Source organism: Bombina bombina, chromosome 7 (assembly GCF_027579735.1).
Source record: "Bombina bombina isolate aBomBom1 chromosome 7, aBomBom1.pri, whole genome shotgun sequence".
NCBI classification, from domain to species: Eukaryota; Metazoa; Chordata; class Amphibia; order Anura; family Bombinatoridae; genus Bombina; species Bombina bombina.
The window spans coordinates 164,076,845-164,088,744 of NC_069505.1; the positions used below are offsets into that span (position 1 = coordinate 164,076,845).

The 11,900-nt window shown below is 36.5% G+C and overlaps 1 protein-coding gene across 1 annotated transcript; it reads right to left on the reverse strand.

The window, feature by feature from the left end:
* Positions 1-274: 274 nt before the first annotated feature.
* Positions 275-7,478, reverse strand: KCNA4 (potassium voltage-gated channel subfamily A member 4). The gene is made up of 2 exons (XM_053720396.1): positions 6,995-7,478; positions 275-6,506 (listed from the first exon to the last, which is right to left on the reverse strand). The coding sequence occupies exon 2, from the start codon at positions 5,566-5,568 to the stop codon at positions 3,550-3,552; it is 2,019 nt and encodes a 672-aa protein (XP_053576371.1). The 5' UTR covers positions 5,569-6,506; positions 6,995-7,478; the 3' UTR covers positions 275-3,549.
* Between the last annotated feature and the right edge of the window lie 4,422 nt (positions 7,479-11,900).

Sequence of the window (11,900 nt, forward strand, 5' to 3'; positions counted from 1 at the left end):
TTTTTTACTGTTCCTGCTGCATTATATAGAAAGGTTGTAAGAGGTTATTTGCAGCATAATCTAAGGTAAGACTTTAAGATAACTAAGCTGTAGACTGTCCCTTTAATGCAGTGCTTTGGTTTAAACATGATATTTAAAAATGAATCCAGAGTGTTACACAAATGTACAGCAAGTGTTTCCCAATGAACAAAGGTTGGAATAATATTACATTGGTTGAATTTTTGCTAAAAGTAAAATTCTAGTAGTTGACAAATGTCAATGAAACCAGCCAGTATATTGTAGAGCAAGCCATACAAACTTTTATTAGCCAAGAGAGCATTTTTATAAAAAATATTTTAAATAGTTAAGAGCCACAAGTAAAATCTTAATCGCTATGTCTCCATGGTTACAGGGTTTTGTCAATCACTGCAGCATAGTACCACAAGATGTTTCCAATATGCATACATGTTCAGGTTACATTAGTCCCAATATACTTTTTTAAAGTAATGCAGGAATCTGCAAGAATATATTAACCTTTTCCCTAACAGTTGTGCCTGCAATACATTAGAAAGGCCTTACAGAATGCCATTTGATTCCTTCTCTTCCTTATAAAAATGTCAACTGTTTTCAGAGATTTTGTCTCAAATATTGAAGAGGGAAGACAAAAGTGATTATTTAGTTGTATCTACTAAATCAATAATTTCATGAGACTATATAAAATGACAATTCAGTATTGTTTGTGCATGTAAACAATATTGGTGTACGCAAAAAAAAAAAATTACACCAACTTCTAAACTTACATTTTGTTTCCATTCGATTTTTTTATGACTGCCTTCTAGAAAGCCATATTTTATTTTACTTTCAAATTGTACAGATTTATTTCGTACTGGTGTTTTGATGAGTCAATAAAACTACAGTAAATCTATTTCATTTGAGATGTTGCTTTAATTCAGATATAATCTAGTTGTCTGCAATACATTGATTGCAACATGACAGTGTACACTTAAAAAAAAAAATAAAGAAAAAAAAATAAGAGAATGAACAAACACATAATTAATCCAGTTCTGTTTACATAGAAATATACTTAGAGATGAGGCTCAATTCAGAATTATGAAGACTGATGTGGGAAACTGTAAATAAACAAAAAATTGTACTTACCTAACGTCCACCAAATTGATGGCTTAATATAAATTGGTACATACATTCCCTTTTATTTTCTGTTTTGCACATAAAGCATAGATGCAGAAAAATATCTTTGCTAAAATGATGCTTTCCACAGGATTGTGAAAAACAGTAAACCCATGAACATTTACTACAGCTTTCATTGCATGCAGATATGTATTGTTTGTAAACTCATACTATGGAAGCTTAATAAAGTTCCTTCAATTTCCCCATAACATTTTTGTTTTTCTCAGTACCAGGTGCCTTATTTTCCACTAACCCGTTGGCTGCTACGTATGGCTGCATTTCAATTCTAAGTAATGTGTTGTAGCCCTCTTTGGCAGTCAAGGGGTTAAAGTACAATGTATATTCAAAAATGACACTGTATATAAGTGTATATTAAATATTTGGAACCATTTCAAGTTATACTTTGGAATGCTTAATTCACTCTAAACAATGTAACTGGATATTTTTAATAATATGGTTTGTTATAACCACAGAATTAATCAAGAGCTCAGCCACTGTAAACCAGCAGAAGATAGGCACATAATCTCTCTTTAACTATTAGTAGTTCTATACATGAAAATATGAAAATATAACAAAAAAATATATATGTCATTAAAAACTGTGTGGGATATGAACCTTTTTCTTAAAGTCTGAAAAGCATTCCATGTAGACTACCAATTTACAAACCAATATGTTTTTTTTTTTTTGTTCTTATACAAATCTTAGTACCACAATTGACAATAATGCCTGCAACTTTTCTCAAATGGTTTTAAACTATTTTTTTGTTGCTGTTTTAATTTTTTTCTTAGAATAAAAATATGTGCATTTAGTAATTTGGCCTTTGGTATGATATATCTGTTTTAACCAAAACCCACTTATAGTACAATAAAGTACTCAACTATATAAGATGCATATTTCAGCCCTGATATTAAAATAATTGGGCAAATAATACATTTACATATCTGAAAAAATATAATTTACTCTCACATTCTCTATTAATATATTACTAAGTAAATACAAGAATAAAGCCAATGCATTATTATGCAAAACCATATTACATAATGTGAACATCACTTTGTAAAAGCTGTACTTTCAACATTGCTATTAGCCTCAGAAATCTGAAAAATTACTGTCATAAAATAGTATTTAATCTGGAAGCTCCAGATATCCTGTTTTAATGATTGTCTATAAACTTTGAAATTATAGAAATGGTTCACAGTACGAAGTCTCTTTAAAATTTCATAATTTATCCAGCTTATACTGTAGTGCAAAAAAAGCATTCCCTATCATTATATAGCATGCAGTGGATATAATTGTAAAAAGTCCTTTCTTATTGTAACCAAACTAATGCTCAGTTAGCAGCAATGATGTGCATAGATGGCAGCCCTTACAGATTGCAATTTGTAATACACTTTTAATTGCAAGATATTTTCATATCAAATTGTAGGGACATATTTAATTTGTTGCTTTATATAAGACTGCATACTACTATGTATGTTTGTGCTTTTAAAGCACTGATATTGTCTTTGTAATGTAATGTAAAGGTATGGTCATTTCAGGGAGTATTTCCATGCCATATACTCAAAACAGTACCCTAGATCAAACTTGTGCAAAATACTTGCAATTGATTAAAAATATAACTCTTTCAACAGCAATTAACCCTATAACTCTCATTTTTAAGTCTACAATATCTCTTGATATGTTTAACATGATGAGAAACATAGTTACAGTGGAATCCACATATCAGAATTTTGTTCACACAGTTGGCACATTCCTCTTCTAAGAACATTTTCTCAGTGTTATGTTATGCCCAGTATATTTCCGAAACTACCCCACAGTGAACAGTCAAAAACATGTATCACTTCTTGCTATACAAACTGTTTTCCTAAATCCCTTTTATGTGGAAATTTTTGAACAACAAACATTTGCAGGAACAAAATGCCCATAAGTAATTAGCAAACAAGAAAATGTTTGACTGGGTACACTTCAACTACAGCATCCACATATGGAGACAACAGTATATTAACTTTAAATTTACTCCCAGTAAAAAAAGGCAACAGGAATACCTAACAAATAGATTTCTGGAGATTATTTTTTTATCAGAAAGGCTTTATCAAGCAATATTAGCTTGTAAATAACCCAATACAAATGCTTATTTCTCTGGGCTGAATTCATCCTATAAAAAAACAAAGCCAAAGAACAGGCACTGTAATTCCTGTATTTTATTTGTTCTGTTTAAAAGAATATTTTGTCTGGTCCCAAAGTTTGGATGTTCTTACAAGAGGAAGCCACTATAATTCGTATCTAATCAGAAAAATGTCTATTTACTGATCAGATTTGCATATTTCATTTTTTTTCACTGCACTCTTCAATGCATAAATATTAAGATTTAAAAAAAATATTTCACACATCAGTTTCAAGAGACTTTAAATTTACACAGTTATATTTAATGGTCTCATTACCATTCCCTGTGCCCTGATTACTCTTTTCACTTATGCAAAGAGCCTCTTTGAGTCCTTCCTCCATCTCTAAATATTCTGACTTGTCCTGCAAGGAGGAGGTTGTCGAGCTCCTTATTTTTTTCAGCAGGTCGGTGGGTAGGTATGGACAGCTGACACCATTTGATGTCAACTGTGTCTGCTCATCATTTTCAGTTTCCCTGTGATAGAAGTAGTTGAAGTTGGAGACTATAACTGGCACTGGCAGTGCAATAGTTAATACCCCTGCTATGGCACACAGGGAACCTACTATCTTCCCACCAACTGTGATTGGTTTCATGTCCCCATATCCCACTGTAGTCATAGTCACCACTGCCCACCAGAAGGCATCAGGGATGCTGTGAAAGTGTGTGGTGGGTTCATCTGCCTCTGCAAAATAGACAGCACTAGAGAATAGAATGACTCCAATAAACAAGAAGAAAATGAGCAACCCTAGTTCCCTCATGCTGGCCCTCAAAGTGTGACCAAGGATTTGCAGCCCCTTAGAGTGCCTGGATAGCTTAAAAATACGGAAGACCCTCACCAGGCGAATGATCCTCAGAATGGCAAAAGACATTGCCTGTTGTTGCTGTCCAGGGCCCTGTGCTTGCTGAAGTTGATGCTGTTGCTGCTGAGGGCTGTGCTGGTGCCCAATCTCAGTGCCCAGTGTGATAAAATAAGGCAAGATAGAAACAATATCTATAATGTTCATGATGTCCTTGAAGAAGCCAGGCTTGCTAGGGCATGCAAAGAGTCGCACTGCGAACTCAAAGGAAAACCACACAATGCACACTGTCTCTACTATAAAAAAGGGGTCATTGAAGACAGTGTGGCCACTTTCTGTCAGTATCAGGGTGCTATTATTTATACCACTTAACCCATTCCCTCCTGCAGTACCCATGGGGCTCAGGAAGCTGTCCTTATCATCCCTGAACTCAGGCAATGTCTCTAAGCAGAAGATGACTATAGAAATGAGTATCACGAGCACCGAAACAATGGCAATGCCCCGGGCCGGCCCAGAGCTCTCAGGATACTCAAAGAGAAGCCATACCTGGCGCTTAAACTCGTTTTCTGGAAGCGGCTTCTCTTCTTCCTTCACAAATCCTTCATCCTCTCTGTATTTAAGCAGTGCCTCTTCCCCCAACTCATAAAACTTCACCTCCTCTGAAAAGATATCAAAGGGCACATTAACTGGCCTCTTGAGGCGCCCACCAGACTGGTAATAATATAGAATGGCATCAAAGCTGGGCCTGTTCCTGTCAAAAAAGTACTCATTCCTCAATGGGTCAAAGTACCTTATCCTCTTCTCAGGGTCTCCCAGCAAAGTGTCTGGAAACTGTGTCAACGTCTTAAGTTGGGTCTCAAATCGAAGCCCAGATACATTAATAACGACACGCTCACAACACTCAAACTCACTGTATACTGGGTGATACCCACTGTCCTGCTCCCCCCTATGTGGAGGACTCCCATGCTCCTCCTCTTCACACACATAAAACTTTTGGTCCTCCTCAGCCTCTTCCTCCTTTAACATCATCTCCTCAGAGCCACAGGGGGCCAGCTCTGAGGGAAAGATGCCCTCATCTTCTCCTTCTTCTGCCCCTCCACTGCATTCATTTCCAGTGTGATGATACCGGCTCCGCCACCTGTTGCAACCACTCAGCGGCCAGTATTTTCGTCGACCTTTTCTGTGCTGCTGCTGCTGTTCTTGCAATGGCAAAGGTGCATTTCGTGCATTCCCGCTGCTACTCCCCTGACATCCAGTCTGTTGCTGCTGTTGTTGGTTCTGATGACAGGCCCCACCCCCTGAGTTCCCGCCTTCGGCTGCAGCTGCTGCACGTGAGTGGGCAAGGCGTTCACGCTCTCTGGCTCGTGCTTGGGCGTAACCATAAGGCAGATGGCTGCTACTGCAGCCGGAGCTTTCCGCACTCACCATGGCAACTTCCATCTTGATTTGATTTTTACTACAGCACCCAGCTACTGTGCACAAGGCTCCATCAGCTGCGCATGCCACGGTGTCATGTCTGCTCGTTTTTACGTGTTCACAATTTCCAAAGGGAAAAAAAGAAAAATACTCATAAAACCAGTCCACAAATATTATAGTAGATTACCCCTTCTAAGCATAAAACTACATTTCAAATGCATCAATCTCTTTGTGCATATAAGTATCATGTCCAGAATGTGCAAAATTATGCAGCAGCAACATTGTAGCCCCATCCATAGAAAATACAAGGAAGCTCTGTAAGGATGTTAACAAATATCCAGGGTAGAGGGATATGCAATAAATAGAGAGAAGCGAATTCCAGGGAACTCTCTATATTTACTCTGCAAGCCTAGGTAGCAACAGTTTTCTTATGATTACTGCCAATTTTCACTCGAGGTTTTGTACTAGAAGCACATCCATTTGCCAAAATCCACATTTGCCAGCACTTAATAAAAACGCTTTGTGATTTATCCAAGGATGTTAAACGTCCACTGGAGAAAAAAAAAAAAGAGACAAGTGTTTTTGCTTTCCTACTCACAACACCATTCAAATCCAATGAAATTTTAAAACAAGACTGAAAGTAAATATTGTTATGATCCTTGTGAGTTTCTTTTCCATGTCCATTTCATTTAACCACAGTCAATATTATCATTATCCTCATAGGAGGGGTGCAGTGATTTGGCCTTGTGACATCAATAGGGAGTAAGATCTTGAAGTTACTCTCAGACATCACTTTGCAGTCACTGCCCCACTCATCTCTTGTATTGCAAACCTCCTCCTACAGGCAAAGCAATTCCAGTAGCAGGGGGGTGATTGCAGCTAGGTCTCCATGGAAAATAAACACAACACAAAATAAAGCATCTCCTTTTTTTTTCTTGTTCACATCATGCAGATCACCATCTCTGAAATACACAAAAAAAACAAAAACAAACAAAGGTGTGATAAATGACACTTTAGTGATGCTTTAGCCCAGGCCTTATCCTAAAATTGTACACCCCCTCCCTTCACCTAAATAATTTCCCCTTCAGTCTGCCACTGTTGTTTTCTTGTTACATTGTATCAGTAAAAGTAAACATTGTTGCTACACTGGATTAACATGCAATGCAAAACAGCACAGGCCATCAAAACAAGTTACTATTTATGATACATAGAACACTACACTAGATAGATAGATAGATAGATAGATAGATAGATAGATGGATATAGATAGAGATAGATAGAGATAAACATTCAATGCTATGATATCTTCCCTTGCTTTGATGCAGCATTTTAATAAAATATATAAAAGTCATTAGTAATTTGAAAACCCTAGTAATCTAATACTTTTTTTTTTTAATTATAATTTGTATTATTTTAAAGACCAACCTAAAAAAAAATCATATTTACTTACGGCTGTAGACAGCTGGAGTCTGACTAGTTTGGAAGTGATGCTTCGTTTGCTCTTTTATTTTTTTGGAAACAGGTTTGCTGATAGAGAGTAGGAGTTAAGGGGCTCAGTGCTGAGATGATCATTTGTTATATCCTGATCTTTTCTCATGCTGCTCTCTAAATATTAAGAAGATCCACCCGTCTTGTGTGGCAGCCTCTGTGTTTTCCCATGTCCTCATCTGACTGTCATATTGACAAGAAGGAATGACTGAACAGGGTTATTTCTACCAACGAGCATTTAATTGTTTTGTTTTTTGCTGCAAGCTGGAGCAAGCTTTAACTATCATATTATCCAGCATTATTCACTAGATTTGCAGGCAGTAGGTATAATCCAAAAGTCTTTGCATTCAAATGATCAAACCAGAATGCTTGGGAGCCTCATATAAATCAGACTGCTAGAGGAACAAGTGCTGTGTCTCCCAGCAAGTCTCCGTTTCCCAGTAATGTTTATGTACCACTGAAGGACGAACAAATGAGTCCAGTCTGATTTATTCCCAGAGCTCTTAAGCTCCACATCAGCACCTAGTGGATACAACCCAGACCTGCACCCAGTCTGGAGAATCAATTGACATTCCCTCTCTGTATAAAGAAAGATTAATTATTGAAGCAAATATTCCAAACTTAAATTATGCATATCCCTCTAATAAAACATATTGCTAAGGGCAATATTGAGAACCATTATTTTTGAAGAAAGAAAACCAAGATTACAATATAAAAAAGAATTAGTATATTTTACAAGGGCATTTAGTGCTCACAGAATTTTATTAGAAAGCTTAGCAGCACTGTCTCACACTAGCTAATACAAAGCTAAAAATGCTCCATAAAATGACAAATTAACCCTTTTCGGCTGCAAATGAGAGCTGTAATACTTTGCTACAAAGCATTCTTTAACTGTCAGAGGTTCTATATAGTCATAATACAGGGAGCACCTTGGAATTACAACATTTTTTTTGCAGTCTTCCAATAGATTAACATATCATCAGAGTCTAAACATTATTAGAACAGATTGACACCTTACCACTGTCATTGTGTTACCAAAATATCAGTTGTTTAACAATAACAGACATGATAAGATGACAAATTGCAAATCAGAGGCAGATATGTGGCATGGTTAGGCCTGTGAAGTCTTTCATGTGCTTTTTCAGTTTTCAGACTTAAAATACAGGCTAAGGGGTAAAAAAATAAAATAAACGTATATTGACGCATAGTTTTACTATGCATAATTAATTTATATTACAATCTTAAAGTATTTACTATCTCTTTAAATTTTATATTGATTTAGATATTTTACACAGCTATTTAATATGCATTATTAATGAAATATGGTTCGCTATAGCAATTGTGCCCCAGACTTTTTTTATATATATTTTAAACAACGTTCCACTTCACTTCTATTATAAGTTTCGCTTCATTGTCTTGTATCCTTCATTGAAGGAACAGTAATGCACTACTGTGAGCTAGCTGAACACATCTCTAAGCGAATAACAAGAGGTTTATATGTGCAGCCACCAATCAGCAGCTAGCTCCCACCTTCTGAGCCTACCTAGGTATGCTTTTCAACAAAGGATACCAAGAGAACATTGCAAATTAAATGATAGAAGTAAATTGTAAAGTGGTTTAAAATTGTAAATCACAATAAAAAGTCTGGGTTTTCATACCCCTTCAAATGAGTCATAAAGTTGTTTTGTGTTTTCTCAGTTTTTTTTGCAGTAGGTCCTAACAATATTGCTTCAAGTTAAAGGAAATATGAAAATAGTCTGCAACATAATTCAGGTCTCAACCATACTGTGATTCTGCACACTGTTTATACACTCACTATATTTTCTAAAGGACCTTAACTCATATCTCTGTATTCTCCAGCATATTGTAAAAAAAATAAATAAGATGATCTGCCAATTTATTTCCTTCACTGAATCTTTTAGTTACCTAAAAACCATTAATGTTTCTATGGCAACATATCCTGTGAGCCTATCAACAATTTCCTTCTTGTGTTACATTAGTGCAAGCTGAAATAACATGGTCTTCATATTGTGAAACATAACTGTTATTTAAGATAATGCTAACAAAACACATAATAGTAATTACTATCTGCAATATTTCTAGATCTTCCTCACCACCAGCTTAGCATGATAACCTTAGGTGCAAAGGTTAGATTTTTCTGCACTAATACAAATTAAGTTTTGCTTACCTTGATGAAGTGAAATTGTTAAGGATTCTTTCTTACAATACATTCTCATTACTGCAAACATCTTTAGCAGACACTAAACCAGCTTGTACAGTATATCTTACAATTAAACAACAACATTTCAAGGGTGCAACCACAGCGTTCCAATTCTCAGAAAAAAATAAAATAAAATAATAAAAATGTCAAATCAAAAGGACTAACCTACTCCAAACTGTCAGACAATGGTGATCCCAACAGGCTATTTGAATAGCTAATTTCAATAAACCCCCCAACCTGTATAGGTCTAATTAGCGAAGGTGCAGAATCAAAACCCTAAGTGATTGAGGGTTCCTCATCTAGATCCTCTCATCATCTAAAGGGAAAGTGACCTACACTATGACTTCCATTAATGAAGCTGTGGACGCAGCTTCAGAGCCCACACATTTCAGGCTTGCATGAGTGGTCCTGAAAAGCTAGTTAAAACTGCTGCTACTTAACCTCTCCATCACCTCATGGCTGGCAGAGTTAAATTATCCAAAACACATATGATTGGGAACATTGAAAATCCCTGCTCTTGCACTGTTGGTTGAGTGAGAGCAGGGGGAGAATGGCTGTTCAAGCATTTTCTCGTGCAATAAAATCAGCTGCCCACTCACCCCAATGCACGGTGGTCAGGGTTCCCAGGAGCAAACATTTTACTTTAAATATGGGGCATATTTATACAGGGTAAGCAAATTCAAGTGGAGCACCAATAGCCAGCTGCAAAATGGTAGAATCACATTCTACTTTTCCATTGATAAAGTCTAGGCTAAGATATACATTTCTTCTATTTAACACAATATGTTAATAAACTTTTTTTTAATGATCCTTTTGCCAATATTAATCACAAAGGGCAGAGTTTTCACTTTACTATAATATTAAAGCTTTTCTTGAGAAAATCAATCATAAGTTAGACATTTTAATTTTTGCTAAAACACACTTAAAAATGAATATGACAACAGTGCGCACTAGCATAAATTTGTCTTGGGTTAGTAGCAAAAATATAAAACATTCCAAACGTAATAATATCAATGTAGAAAAAGAAATACAATATATGTATGTATAGCGTTAACACATCTTAAAGCAAGTTAAGTTGTTATATATTCACATAATATAGTTTGAAAAAGATGGAAGTATTTTACACATTGCTGTTACTACTGTTGATCCAAAATAAAAAAGGCAACCCCGCACCCAAAAGAACAAAACCCAAATGGAAGCAATTTCCAATTGTGCCCTCAAAGTGAAAAAAATTGTGATTCCAAACTGGATATCAGATTTCTCTTTGGATCAGCAAGCTAATTTTACTGTCAGTACTATTTTATACCTTGTGTTAACAAAAAAATAATAATAATAATAATAATTCAGTCCTTTAAATTTTTCTCTGTCTAATGAGGTTGTTTTTACCAAATTTTGTAGATATTTTCAAGTTTAAAATATCTACAAAATTTGGTAAAAACAACCTCATTAGACAGATAATTCCGTATCCTTATTGTTCTTACTGTACCTATGAGAAATGGTTTGCATTTGTACATCATCCATAGGGTATCTAAAAGTCATGTGGCCCACCATTTGAAGACAAGAGACTCTAATTTTATAGTGCAAGACCTATTTCATGTATTATCAGCCAGGCCTTACAGTTAGTCTTATCAAGTTATAGAATAGACTTCAATGCCTGCATGTAGTGTTTTAATCAAATTTATAGCTGGGTACAAATATGCCAGCAGTTTCCATCTATCATACAACAATCATAAAAGCATTTTACTGCTTATCAGGAGGGACTTTTCAGCTCATATCAGGAGGGACCCTCTGTATCTTTCATCTTGTTACACGCATAGGCGTGGGCATCTGAGATCATGCAATCGGGTTAGCGCATATGTTAATACACGGGCGGGAGTGGGCATCTAAGATCATGCAATCGGGTTAGCGCATATGTTAATACACGGGCGGGAGTGGGCATCTGAGAGCATGCAATCGGGTTAGCTTATATGTGAATACACGTTCGGGATTGTGCATCTGAGATCATGCAATCAGGTTAGCGCATATGTGAATACACGGCGGGAGTGGGCATCTGAGAGCATGCAATCGGGTTAGCGCATATGTGAATACACGGGCAGGAGTGGGCATCTGAGATCATGCAATCGGGTTAGCTCTTATGGGAATACATGGTCGGGATTCTGCATCTGAGATCATGCAATCGGGTTAGCTCATATGTGAATATACGGTTGGGATTCTGCATCTGAGATCATGCAATGGGTTTAGCGCATATGTGAATACACGGTCGGAAGTCCGCATCTGAGAATATTCAATCCGATTAGCTCATATGTGAATACACGGTCGGGATTGTGCATCTGAGATCATGCAATCGGGTTAGCGCATATGTGAATACATGGTCGGAAGTGCGCATCTGAGAATATGCAATCGGGTTAGCTCATATGTGAATACATGGTCGGGATTGTGCATCTGAGATCATGCAATCGGGTTAGCGCATATGTGAATAGACGGTCGGAAGTGTGCATCTGAAAATATGCAATCGGGTTAGCTCATATGTGAATATACGGTCGGGATTGTGCATCTGAGATCATGCAATCGGGTTAGCGCATATGTGAATACACGGTCGGAAGTGCGCATCTGAGAATATGCAATCGGGTTAGCTCATATGTAAATA

Bases quoted from the DNA above. Each gene is read 5' to 3' on its own strand.
- KCNA4 (XM_053720396.1), bottom strand. From the start codon at position 5,568: ATGGAAGTTGCCATGGTGAGTGCGGAAAGCTCCGGCTGCAGTAGCAGC.